The sequence below is a fragment of the Equus przewalskii genome, chromosome 11, assembly GCF_037783145.1.
Source record: "Equus przewalskii isolate Varuska chromosome 11, EquPr2, whole genome shotgun sequence".
NCBI lineage: Eukaryota > Metazoa > Chordata > Mammalia > Perissodactyla > Equidae > Equus > Equus przewalskii.
This window is the reverse complement of record NC_091841.1, coordinates 20,360,365-20,374,434: the sequence shown is the minus strand read 5'-3', so window position 1 is coordinate 20,374,434 and position 14,070 is coordinate 20,360,365. Positions and strand designations below refer to the sequence as shown.

The window sequence follows — 14,070 nt, the reverse complement described above, 5'->3', positions numbered from 1 at the left end:
GTAGGCTCATACTGTCTGCAGGCACTGTTCCGGGTTCCAGGAGAAAGTCTAAGACGAGTAAGACATAGTCTCTGTCCTCAAGGAGCTGATGGTCTAGGAAGAGTCACCCCTTAGGAGCTTGTCCATAGAGGATGATTCCCTCCCTGGCAGCAGAGCTCAGGGTAGCGAAAGACATAGAGACATGTGAGGAGTGAAAATATTAGGTTCTGGGAAAGGAAACAAAAGGAGACAGATAATTTATAGAACCAAATACTATAAGGCAATTTGAAAACATATTATAAATAGGACACACATTTATTTTTCATAACCTCAGAGAAAAACTTCTCAGTGGAGATGGCTTTAATTTAATCTTCAAGTGAAAGAGATAAAAGGAAGATATAAAATTTGAGCATTCCAACCCCAGGGAAAAGCGTGAAGTAAGGCAAAGGGGAACATGTGTATGGTGTGGCAGGAGGAGAAAGGATCTCGTTTATTTAGGATCTACCATGTGCCAAACACTGTGGTGGGTGCTTTTGGGCACGTGTGGATAGAAAGGTATAAAGAGCAAATAAAACTGGAAAAGTTGATTGGGGCTAATTTGCCTTGAATGTCAGGCTGGCGAGGCTGCACACATTATCCTGTAGGCAATAAGTGATTCATTGTGGTTTTGAACATGGTGGATTGAAAGAGAATGAGAGGCAGTGGGAGGTGTGAGCATTCATGAGCTGAAGTTCCAAGCTTCCTGTGCATGGTCCATTACCAAGATTTTACTTACAAACACAGCTTCAAAGATAAAATTATTAATAATTTGAAGATGGCAACTGCAGAGCACTAAACCCAGAGTATGGAGTGCTTCTGAGTATGGAGCCCTGTGTGACCACACAGGAGCATATCTTTGAAGCTGGCTCTGGAGTGACCTTTAAGAATATTGTTTCAATAGAATGGGGGTAGAAATAGTTGAGGCTAGAGTGCAGTGGACTTAGGATAGAATGAGAAATGATGGGGACCACTCTTGATAATTTTGATGTTAGAAAGAAGGATACTGGTATAGCACAAGGGTATACCGGAGTGGGAGAAAGCCTTTGGAGGGTTTTAGGGGCAGGGAGGGCTAACTTAAGCATGTTTGTGGATAAATGGGGTAGGAGTGAGTAAGGGAGGTTATAAGGGACGGGGAGTAATTGCTATAATAAGATCTCATACTTGTAAGTAGAGATAGAGTCAACAGCATAGAACAGAGGTGCAACCTGGGAAAAAAAGAGGGAGGTTTTGAGATAAGAAGGCAGAAATGGCTTAAGTGAAGACGCTGAGGTGAAGTTAACATTGGATGGCCCTAACCCCAGGGAAGGAGATGAAGATGTCATCCACAGAGAATACAGATAGCTGAGTGCAGGAGCTGAGGCACCAACAGAAGTTCAGGAAATTCTGGAGAAATTGATGGATAGAAACAAGTCAGGAGTCTTAGAGCCACGAGTTTCAATTATGCTGCTAATCAGCTCAGTGGCTTTAGGCAGATCACTTCACCTCTACGAATATGTTTATTCCTTCTAAAATTAGATATCTACAAAATAACACATATTTATACGGTGCTTAGTATGCTAAGTACTTGACATCTATTAACTTAATTCTCACAACAACGCTATAATGAGAAAGAGAGGAATGGAGAAGCTAAGTGACTTGTATGAGCCTTCCAGGCACTAGTCGGGAGAGGTGGGATTTGAACCCATGCATCTGGCTGTGGGGACTGTACTTGTCACCTCTGGGCTACAGCATCTTGTGTGCCTTAACACCTGGTGATTTCTTAGGTCTTAAAAAATGCTGACATGTAATGTGGACATGAAATTAACTTTTTCGACAGACTAGTAGCTTCTTGATTCGTCTTGTAAGTCCAAGCCATTTCTCCTCCATGAGCTTACTGGTCAGTGCTACAGTGGAAGACAAACTCTCATTTTTCCCAGCCAGCACCACTAGGAAGGGCTCATCACAGGAAAGGCTTGAAATGGCCGCAAGGTGGCAGCATTAACTCAAAGATGGACGGACAGAAACTGCTATCCGGACTTGAACTAACCCCAAAGTCACAATTGGCCCCTTTCTTACTCTTAATTTTTCTAAAACCCCAAGATATAACTACTTGAAGGTGAAGTTACCATTTGGTCTTATAAGGAGACCCATAGTGAAGGAGCCAGAGAAGTCAAAGTGGAAGTGTTCCCCCAGGAATTAAGAGCCTTCCGGAGAGAAAATAAAGAAGACATTTTCAGTGCCAGAAGAACTGATGAGGCTCAAAGAGATTAATAACTGACCTAAGTCATCTATTCAGTAAGGATCACATTCCAGGCCTCTCACTCACCAAACCCAGGACCATCCCACTTTTTTTCGCATTGGTTAAACAAAGTAATGAGGAGGAAATATAATCTTTGAAGTTGGATGCATGGGATCAGGAGATTAGATGCTACGAAATTCCAAGAGCAATGAGAAACATCCTTAGCCTCATATCGCTTAGCTTGCCACCTACTCGGCCACTTCTCATTTCTTCTTTTGTCAAATATATTTTAATTTATTCCAACAGGAAATTTTTCCATGAAAATATTTTCATGGAAGAAAAAGAGAAGGTAAATAAGCTTCACTTATTACATTTTTTGTAGAGTTCTGTGAACATTAAGATACTACGTTTCTCATAGAGTTCTGTGAACATTAAGTGAAATAACACACACATAGTACTTAACAAAGGCCTGAAATATAGGAAGCATCCAATACATGATCATTCAGTAGGGATTGAAATAGAATCCTTTGCTTCCTGTGAGCACCATATTAAAGCTAATTTAAAACCAAGTTGATTGGAAAAACATTTCCTGAAAGTGTTTTGATCCATAAAGCTCCTTAGAACTTGGGGTTCTTTGGTCAGAGTTGGTTTTAGACAAAATGGAGATTCTGATTAACTTTATTTTCTATATTTGGTATTTTAAAATTTCTCCCAATTTAGTATTAAAGAGCCAAATCCCAGAACTCACAGGAAGTCTTCCGTGGGCGGAGTGGGGATGGTTGGACCCTCCAGCAACTTTGAAGGCATTTTTGATGGAACTTGATCATCCATAATCTTAGCGTGCGCTTGAAGAATCGGGGCTCCCCCTGGCCTTTAAGGCTTTTCCGTATCGCAATAATGTTTCATTCCCTCAGGAAAGTGATGTTTTGAGTGGTTGTTTGCATGTCTCTGAGCTCTGGACTGGGGTAGGGGCCTTAGGGAACTTCTCTCCAGAGGGTCCCGAATCTACATACGTGCCAGGCAAGGCAACTGGCCTAGCTGATCCTAGCCCATCATACGGTTTGATACAACTCACTCAGGCTCTGAAACACACTGCAATGGCAGCTGAACTGCCTTTACACTTTTACCACACAGCCTCAGGAAATCTTTCAGTATTTGAAATCTGAGGTCCTCAGAGACTAAACAGCTTTTCTTTTCTTTTTCAGACTTCAAAAAGTCCGGTAGTTGAAGGCAGTTCTGAATGGAGATCTCATAATTCCCAAGGAAGTAAGTATGTTTTCCCTGACCTTTTTTAAAGCAGTATTCTTCACTTTGTGGGAAGAAATAATGGGTTTATCTAGGAGAAAGGGGCTCAGAAATAGGGATAAAAAAATGACTTAATTCCATTTTTTCCCACTCTCTTCTGTCACGTCTCATAAAAAATTGAGACGGACAGAGCCTGCCATAGGTAATTTTGGGTCACTGTTTCTTTAACAGCCACTGACATAGTCATTGCTGAATAGAATGTTCCTGCCAACTGGTGTTAATAAAATCCAGGAACCAAGTTCATATGATTGACTGTTTAATAGCAAGACAAATACACTAGTTTGTATTGAGCACCGACTATAGACTACACAGTGACTGGATTTTCCTATATTTTGTCTTAATTAATTTTCTATTGATGGAGGGAAATTGACTTGCTTACAATGACACAGCTAGTAAGCATTAAAGCTATTATTCTAACTCAACTATTGAGCTTCTAGCCCATTCATTCAAATATTTAACAAATATTTAACAGTCTATGTGCCCGGCACTAGTTTGGGTAGTGAGTAATGATGCACAAAACAGTGACAGATCTTGTCTCTTTCTTCATGGAATTTAATCCAATAATCGTCTGTTGAAAGTCTTCTTTGGAACTTCCCAAATGGGATGTGATGGATGGGGGTGATTGTTCAAACCCCTTTAGAAACAGTTTTGATGAAATGTCTATTTCATCTATCTTGGTGGTTTAGACTTCTCTTTCTCTCTTTAGAACTATAATAATCCATAAAATTAATGTTTTCCAGTTTTCAGCACACTTTCTCATTTGTGAAACATTAAATAAAACAGTCTTTCACATACTGTCTTTAAATGTTTAAAAAGTGTATTCATTTTTCCAAGACTCTTTCTGATATTTATTTTAGGCCCATGCAGAAAAGCTTGGCCATTGCAGGACTTGGGTGGGAGGCAACATAGCAGCATCAGCAGCAGCAGCAGGATTTGGATTCAGGCCTTGCAACCCTTCAGGGATGCTGCCTGGCAAAAGAAGCCTTTCCTGTCTCTGCACTGACTCCAAATTTCTCTTTGCTGCTCTGGATCCAGACACGTTTATTAACAGTGACTGCAATGCATACTGGAAAGGGTTGTCCATCAGGAGAGCATGGAAAGTACCTTGACTGATAATTGCTAATGTATGAAGACGGCAGTCTGGGATATTTCCATATTGGGAGCATGTGATAGCTGCTAGAAATCAGACCTACAGCTTAGGAGACTATAGTCAGGCAGTCAGTATTAACCAAGGAAATTGATCGACTCAGCGTTTGAGAAGGTGTTTTAGAAAATAATTCAGAATCCACACTAAGTCAGCTGTCTTTGATTCTTGGAGTTTTTCTTGGTTGTTTATCCGACCTTGTGTTGGGAAGAGGCTGGTTTATGAGATGGGAGGGTGTACATCTCGTTAGTCAAAGGACCACAGTGCTTGGCAAGCAGTTTTCTCTTCCTGGACTCCCCCTACCAGTGAGCAGTAATATTTGGCTACAGCTCTAGACCCTGAGTTAGCCATTTATCTCACCAAGTCTCAGTTTCTTCACATATATATCTATATACAAATATAGGTATTAACATATATATGTATGTTGTAATATTTATAATATATGTAATTCATGGAATTGTGATTAAATGAAGATGTGAATGTACTGGAGTTTTATAAACTTTAGAACAGTGGTTCTCAACTGGGGCCAATGTTGGTCCCCCAGGGAGGTTTGAGACATTTGGCAATGTCTGGAGGCATTGTTGCTGTCACAACTGGGGAAGGGGGTGCGTTACTGGCATCTAGTGGGTAGAGGCCAAGGATACTGCTAAACATCCTGCAATGCACAGGACAGCCTCCTCACTCCCACACCAAAGAATTGTCCAACCCATAGTGTCAGTAATGCCAAGGCTGAGAAATCCTGCTCTGGAGGATTATACAGATTGTGCGATTAAGTATTTGTGTGACCTTGAGGGCCACCACATACCTCAGTTTCCTAATACGTAAGATCAGGAAACTGCCTATTATAGATCACGGAATATTGTGTCTACTAATTTAGAGAGTGCACACACTTGCAAAAAGTCAAAAGAAAAAATCAAAAGAACAGGATAAATGTAATGGGAAGGACTGTTGGTTGGGAAGTCAGTTGGTACATTACTGGTTGGAAAACTGTCAATAAGCAAAAAAGTGACCCAAAATGGGAAATTCTAAGAATTTATCCTCAGGACAAAAAGAGACATGAGAAGACATCTATAAGGGTATTATTCACTAGAGCATTGTTTGTGAAGGTGAAAAATTGGAAACGAGGGAGTGGAGTATCATCGTGGTTCTTGTCCAATAGTGTTTCACAAACTGTTTGAGCCAATTCTTGTGATACCACCCACAACTCGTGTGTGTAATGGTCATCCAAACAGGATGGGCTGGCTTGTCCCCTTCTTCTTGTGGTATAAAAATGGCTTCTTACCACTGTGATCGCTGCAGTTGCTTTCCAAGGTAAGCCAAGTTCAAGCAGAGCTGTGGCAATTTTCTCCTTCTAGGCCCTTGTTTCTTCCTGTCTCTCCTTTCTCCACACTTTTTCTCTCTTCCCTTGGTTGAGCCTGTTCCCACTCACTCTGCTTCCAAGGACACGAAAAGACTGTAAAGACCTCAGGCGGAGGAAAAATAATAGGAGCGAGACAGGGCACTAGAATTAGGACACAAGCCTTTCTCCATGCCTGCCTGTCCCCAGTCTCACTGTTCCTTCTGAATGGTTTTCATACTACAAGTCTAAGCTAATATATCTGCGGGAAACACCAACCCAGCAAAACAAGAGAACAATAAGCTGTTTGTTGTGGGGTTAGGTAGCTTGGAAAAATATTTAAACACTTTGCTATTGATGTTCTTTTCAATTCACCCAATATTTATTTACATGTACAAGAGGCCATGGGATGCTGGGTGGGCGAGAGGGGATGAAGACAGTGACCCAAGGGGCTAGAGCTAGTTAAGGAGCTTGGTGTTTGACCAAATAATTGTATGAATCAACTGAGACTCAAGTGCTTTTCAGAGAAGAGAGGACTTAATTGTAACCAGGATCAATAACGAAGACTTCCGAGACGAAGTGGAGATATATATATCTCCATGTAAATGTATAAATATAAATTTCTATTGAATCACTGTTGAAGGACAAACTCATAAAGACATTAAAAGTTGTAGTTAAGAGCTCTAGATTTAATATCAGACAGACCAGAGTTTTAATTCCACTTCCAACACTTATGTGACTTTGGGCAATAGTTACTTTATTATTATTATTTATAATAATAGTTCTTCAGTCCCCATCTAAAAGATACTAGATTTTAGGAGCAGATAGTAGCCAGGAAAAGGAATCCAAGTATAAAATATACTGCCAACTGGAAATAATCCACATAAGAAAGCAAAATGTTGTGTTTGCCTATTTTATATCATAGAGCATTGTTTATAAAGATGAAAAATTGGAATCGAAAGAATGGAGTATTATCATGTATACAGTTTATCCTTGTGTAAAATGAGGAAAACAATAAAATCAATCCCAAAGAGCTGGTGTGAGGATTAAGTGGGTTATCTATAAGTAAAGCCCTTGGAGAAGTGCCTGGCATATTGTAAGATATTATGATTTCTATGATTAATACCGTATAATTATATGTGCATAGAATATGTCAGGTAATATCCATAGAGGCTATATCATTGGGAGTGAAATAAGAAGACAAGAAATGAGGGATTTCTACTTTTTACTTCATACTGTTGTCTTTCTGGTTTTTTAAAATTGAATAAATAAACCTTAAAAACTATCCTACCAGACTCATCATAATTTTTATATGATGTAAACAGAATAATTCAGGCTCTGAGCATATAGATTTTGGATTCAGACATATAAAGGTGTGAACTTTGATTCTGACCCCTACTAATTAGGTTATTTTGGTTAATGTTAAGCTCCCTGAGCCTTAAGTTTCTCATCTGTAAAATGAGCATAATACCACCTATCTCACAGGATTAAATGCTGTAATATAATGGAGGGGTCCAGGATGTGCCTTACACATAGTGCATTCTTCATATATATTAGTTTTCTATTTTTATATCATCCCATTATTCCTCTTATACTTTCATCTGAGTTTCCTTGACTCCTCTTCTTTAATCATCAGGCTAAATTCAACTTGACCTTAATGGAGAATAGCACAGAGATGGTAGAGTTCATCCTCTTGGGATTAACAGATGACCCCAATCTTCAGGTTCCTCTCTTCCTGGTATTTTTGTTTGTCTACCTCATCACTCTTGTTGGGAATGCTGGGATGATGGTGATCATCTACTCAGACTTTCGCCTCCACACTCCAATGTATTTCTTCCTCAGTAACCTTTCCTTTGTAGATCTGTGTTACTCATCAGCCATAGTTCCTAAGATGGTGGCTGCATTGCAGCCAGAGAACAGTCATCTCCTACAGTGGATGTGCTGCTCAGTTCTTCTTCTTTGCGGGTTTTGGCACTGTTGAGTGCTACCTCCTGGCCTCCATGGCCTATGACCGTCATGCAGCAGTATGTAGGCCTCTTCATTACACCACCACCATGACAGCAGGTGTGTGTGCCCTCCTGACGATTGGCTCCTATGTCTGTGGTTTCCTCAATGCTTCCATCCACACAGCAGACACCTTTAGACTCTCCTTCTGTGATTCTAATGAGATTAATCATTTTTTCTGTGACATGCCTCCACTCTTGGCTCTCTCATGCTCTGACATACGCATCAGCGAGTTGGTTGTCTTATTTGTTGTGGGCTTCAATGTCTTTTTCACCCTCGTTGTCATCCTTATTTCCTACCTCTTCATATACATGGCAATTCAAAGGATGAGCTCTGCCGAAGGAAGGAAGAAAGCCTTCTCCACTTGTGCATCCCATCTCACTGCAGTGTTCATCTTCTATGGCCCAATGATCTTCATGTACTTACATCCCAGCTCCAGCCAGTCCATGGACACAGACAAAATAGCATCTGTATTTTACTCTGTTGTGACTCCTATGCTGAATCCTTTGATCTACAGCCTTAGGAACAAAGAAGTTAAAAATGCTGCCTGGAAAATGCTCAATAAATTTTACCCCCAATCTTTAAGTGTGAACAGGAAGTAGGCAGGTAACTAAGGTAATCCCTCAGACCTAAATGCCATCCTGACTTTTTGAAGTTTGGCAGATTTCATTTCTTTCTTCTCCAAGAATAGTGGTTGCTTCTGCTATTAGGAGAAATCATAAAAGCAGAAGATAATCTTATATTTATCGAGCAATACCATGAGATGTTTAAACTCTTCTTGCATTTAGTTTCTTGACATAGTTTAAAGCAGAAGATCAAAGTATGAACTGAATGCCCTGAATTTCCCCTTTCCTATTTTTATTTGGAAGAAATTTCCATTCACTATTAAAATTTGGGGTAAGAATCACATCTTCATTGAATAATATTTATCAACTGGAATGCATAGCGTTATGCTTTTCAGTTTTTTGGTCCATGGGTTTGAAAGTTAAAGTTTCTAATGCTGATGAAGGGTGTTTCAATATTTTTGAAAATGTCTCAGAGAAGGTTGTAATTTAAAGGACAGGGCAGTGGACCAAGAGTCAGGGTGACCATGTATTAAATTCCTACAATCTCCATCTGTCTGTGCCCACCCACAGTTGCACAGCCACTCATCGGTCATGCACCTCTGTATTCTTCATCTCCTTCTGTTAAATTGTTGGAGCAACTTTGGTAGGAAACTATTAGCATGTTGTGTATGTAACAGTTTCAGTAGATAAATTGCTTAAACTTTAACCTGAATAAACATATCTTTCTTTAGAGAGCTCTCACTCTGTTCTATACTTTTGGCCTTTGTCTAGCATGATTACCAAAACTTGCAGAAGGTTTGGAGAAAAAAAGTATTTTTTCCCCCAAGAACTGTGAAAGAGGATGTTTGCCTTCTGAGTTAAATGGTTGCATTTCTCAACACCATTAAGTTTGGTAGATCTATTATGAATAAACATAATAGCATTCTGTGCCCTTTTTGCTTCTGTTTTTTCAATAATTCAGTTCACTTCTGGATCCCTGTTGCATTATGAGTTTCTGTAGTTAGATACTCAAGAATAAAAAAGCCTGTGGAATTTTACTTCATAAGATGTGAATGTCATGATGATGCACAGCTCAAGTCCATCTTCAGGTCTGGTCTCATGTGCTAGATTGTGTGAGCAAATGTGTGTGCGTGGGAAGGGAGTGGTGATTAATTTTACTTTTCACATATCAACTCGTAATGATGTTTATAGCTACAGTTAGTCTAAGTTACCAGATATTTCATGATTTCAAGATCTCAAAAAAAAAAAGGAATTTTTATTTTAAATGTGAAAACTGGAAGTCTTGATGGGCTAAATCAGGGGGCTTAGAAGGTCAAATTAGTTTTGAGATTATCAAACTCTGTTATGCATAAGACAGCCTCTGTCTGAAGAGGGTTGATCATTGGTCTTATGGAGAGAGGAGCAGAGAAGGGGTTTGGGAACATGAGGCCCACCTATAGGAAAAACTTTTTCTGGTACAAGGCCATCATCACTTAAAGAGATCAGGAGCATCTCCTGGATCCAAGACCTTGACAACCTAGACTTGCCTCATATATCCTCTCCTTCCCTATTTAGTAGTGAGGCCTAACTAGTCACATACCTAGAAGAATGGCCTTTAAATACCAAGATCCACTTCACATAGGAGTCCTTCTCAGGGACTTAGAGAAGTTACAGAGTTCAAGGGTGCCCAGATTTGGAAATGAGTCTGGGAAGCTTCTATCAACCTCTGAGTACATTCCAGTCTTAGATTCTTTTCCTACTTGATTGATATAATTGACTTCTTTTCCTCTTCTCCTGTTCCTCCTTTTCTACTTCCTCTTTTTTCCTTCTCCCCCTTCTCTTTTTCTTCTTTTTCTTTTTGACATTTTCCTATCCTCAGCCCAAACAAGAACATTCCTCACCACTAAGCTATTAGTTCCCTGTGAAGAATTAAAGTCTGTGGTTTGTAATCATAACTAATACAGTACACAGTAAGGTGTGTTTCTGGGTGCATTTCTTTATGCCTCTACACCCTAGTTTAGGCAGAAAAGTATGTGGATATTCTAAGAATTAAAGGCCTAAAGTCTACATATTTTCTGTTGAAGTCATCTCAAACTAGTGTTAGAGTTGACTGCAGATGGGTGGAAAAGAATACTAGATCCAGTATCAAGAGCTGGATGAAAATCCTCACTTTTCTTACAAGTTGTGTGACCTCAAGAAACTAGTTTAATGTCTTTGAACCCAACATATACGATAAGCTGTGAAGATAACATGAAATAAAGTATGTGAACATGCCCTTCATAATGAATGCATGTTTGATACAACTGAGATTCCTGTAACAGCTCTCACTTATCTGTCCTTGTACTTCCCACTTCGGGCTCCTGAGCTCCCTCACTCTCCCCACCCCAACCAAGTCCAAGCCTTGATTTCCACTCATTGTTTAGCTTTCTGTCCTCAAATCTCCCAGTTCTCCAGCAGACACAGTTCAAGCTGACATTACACAAGTATTCATTTAAAGAAGCTACTCAGAAGGAGACATCTCGTCGCCAGTAAGACATCAACTTACAGAATACACATTACTGTGGGGAGCTTTTCATTTCCACTTGGGAAATCTGTCAAATGGAGACTAAATGCCCATTTGGTTATTAAAAACGCCCACCCTCTCCCTGCAGAAATGGTCTGGTGAATGAGAGAGGCTGTGAGTAAGGCTGATAGCTCAAGATAGTGCAATAAAGGCACACAGGAAGATTTCCTTTCTGAAATGTCCAAAAATAGAATGTGAAAACACAAAAATCAGGACAATTATTTATATCAGGATAGATTATCCTTTTTTTTTTTTTAAAGATTGGCACCTGAGCTAACAACTGTTACCAATCTTCTTTTTTTTCCTGCTTTTTCTCCCCAACACCCCCCCACCTCCAGTATATAGTTGTATATTTTTAGTTGTGAGCCCTTCTAGTTGTGGTATTTGGGACACTGCCTCAGCATGGCCTGATGAGTGGTGCTATGTCTATGCCCAGGAGCCAATCCAAACCGGTGAAACCCTGGACCGCTGAAGCAGAGTGTGCGAACTTAACCACTCAGCCACGGGGCCGGCCCCCCTAGATTATCCTTTTGAAAAAAGATTCAAGATTGAATTGTTATGAATAGAAGGCTCCCTTTGTGAATTAGATGACTTGTTTAGCTTTATGTATAGGGAAAGGTAAATTAAAATATCAGCAGTCCTTAACAATTGAAGCTAGAATTACAGAATCATTGACTCTTTAGCCCTCCAAGACTCTTTAAAAATAGTCTAAACCGAGCCTCTCATTTTACAATTGAAAACCCTGATTCCCACAGTTTAACTTGCTTAAACTCACAGAGAACCAAATCTTACTTGACTCTTATTCGTCTTTTACATTCTGTACAGTTCTTGATGTATCAAAAGACATTTTTGCTTTCATTTGTTCACCATGAGGTAGACTTTTTTGTTTTTAAGGAAGATTAGCCCTGAGCTAAGCTGCCAATCCTCCTCTTTTTGCTGAGGAAGACTGGCCCTGCGCTAACATCCATGCCCATCTTCCTCCACTTTATATGTGGGACTCCTGCCACAGCATGGCTTGCTGAGCGGTGCTGTGTCCGCACCTGGGGTCTGAACCAGCGAACCCTGGGCCACCCAACTGGAACGTGTGCACTTAACCACTGTGCCACTGGGCCAGCCAATCACCATGAGATAGATTTTTGTGCTTAAATTTTGCAGTTGAGGGAACCAAAGCTTTGAGATGTTAACTTACCTTCCTACTGTTAACAAGAGGAGCCAAGATTTGAACTTAAGTCTTGCCTTCCCTGCCCAATTCTCTGCGAAAGGAAAAGTACCCTTATATTTTAGTAAATTTTAATACAGACTTACTTGATGTATAAATAATTTACAGAGAGTTTTTCATAAGTCCCTGCCATGTGGAAAGGCCATCTGGAGAATACAAACAAATGTAAGACTATAAGATGCAATTCCTACTTCAACCAACCAAATCCTCCTATATATATGGTGACTGATGTAATTCACTTTGAGTTTGATGACTCGGTGTTCAATAACTTTATTGGCAGGAAGTTTTCCTATACTCTATGGAACATGAATGGATCAGGGCACATTTCTTCTCAGTCTCAATGGTTGGAGTTGGTTCTTTGAATGCCGTGGCCCACAGAGGAATAGCCAATGTTTGCCAAACACAAGCTGCAAGAAAGGCATGGTGTGAGGTCTCTGATGGAACCAGGAAATTTACAACATTGCTCTTCCTTCAGGAGCAGCTTGCAAACAGTGCAGTGGAACAAGGCACACAATTCTAGATAAATGACTATTCAAGGCATTTATGGTAATTGACAAGTAAATGGTATAGAAAATAATGATTGGACCTCTCCAGAGATGAGAAAGAATCCCATGGACAGGAAAAGCTCCCTGGAGGAGGTAGAACTTGAGCCAGGCTGTGAAGGAATAATGTAGAAGGAGTCTGTTATTCCAAGATAGAAGACTTAGCTTCTGGTCAAAACTCTAGCACTTGCCAGCTGTGAGAATGGAAAAGCCATTTCTGTATGAGCCAATTTCCTCATCATCAAAGTGGAATAACAGCAGTAGTTACACCTTCCTCAAGGGTGTTGTAAGGGTCAAATGAGACAATGGGCAGCAAAGCATTTTTAAAATTGCTACCTTCTTTCTAACATTCGTATTGGTGCTGGTAATTATATTACAAGCAGAGCTAGATGAGGAGTTCCTGACTAACAGAGACACACTTGAACTGAGGTATGGAGATGGGATTGCACATGGCAGGAGCTTCTGTTGGCAAGAGCTTGTAAGAAAGGTAAACCACTCAGATTAGAAATCAGTGAACCACCAACTCCTCAGTTCATTACTTTTATGGTAATTAGGACTCGTTCTCATCAATGGATGAAGAGCCTGCACCTATGAGAGCAATTGTGGTCCTATAGAGATGTCATACTTATAGAGAGACTTCTGTAGGATCCCACCACTCAACTATCCAGATCCAAGGCAAGAATCCTACCTCCTGTTTATAACATAGAATTTCTCAGTTGTTGGTCTGTGTAGTGGGATAAGATATTTGTAGCATATTTAACCAGCAAAAAGTTAGTGTATACGCATGTATGACATATATATATGTTTTTTCATATATATATATTTTTAAAAACTTGCTACAAATAAATGAGAGAAAGACAGATGACTCAATAGAAAAACACAAAATTTAATTAACCAGACTATTGTTGATGTTAATTTGGCTTATTTCTAGTCTGAGGGTAATGATGAACAATGCTGAGGTGAATATTTTGGTCATGTACCTCAGTGCACATATGCATTCAGCTCTCTTGGGTATATATATCTGAAGGTGGAAGGGTTGAATTGTAGGTTATATACATTTTCGACTTTACTAAATAATGTGACACTCTTTTCCAAAGTGGTTGTACTTCCATCCATCAACAGTGTGTGAGAGTTCCCACTGCCAACGCTTGCTATTACTGGGCTTTTAAATTATGC

The 14,070-nt window shown here is 39.9% G+C and overlaps 1 protein-coding gene across 1 annotated transcript; it reads left to right on the top strand.

Moving 5' to 3' along the window:
* The first annotated feature begins 7,675 nt into the window (after positions 1–7,675).
* OR5B21 (olfactory receptor family 5 subfamily B member 21) lies at positions 7,676–8,627 on the top strand. Its single transcript, XM_008536935.2, is given in 2 exon segments — positions 7,676–7,938; positions 7,940–8,627. Coding segments are annotated over 2 exon segments (948 nt in total). The 5' UTR covers positions 7,676–7,678.
* The last annotated feature ends 5,443 nt before the right edge of the window (positions 8,628–14,070 follow it).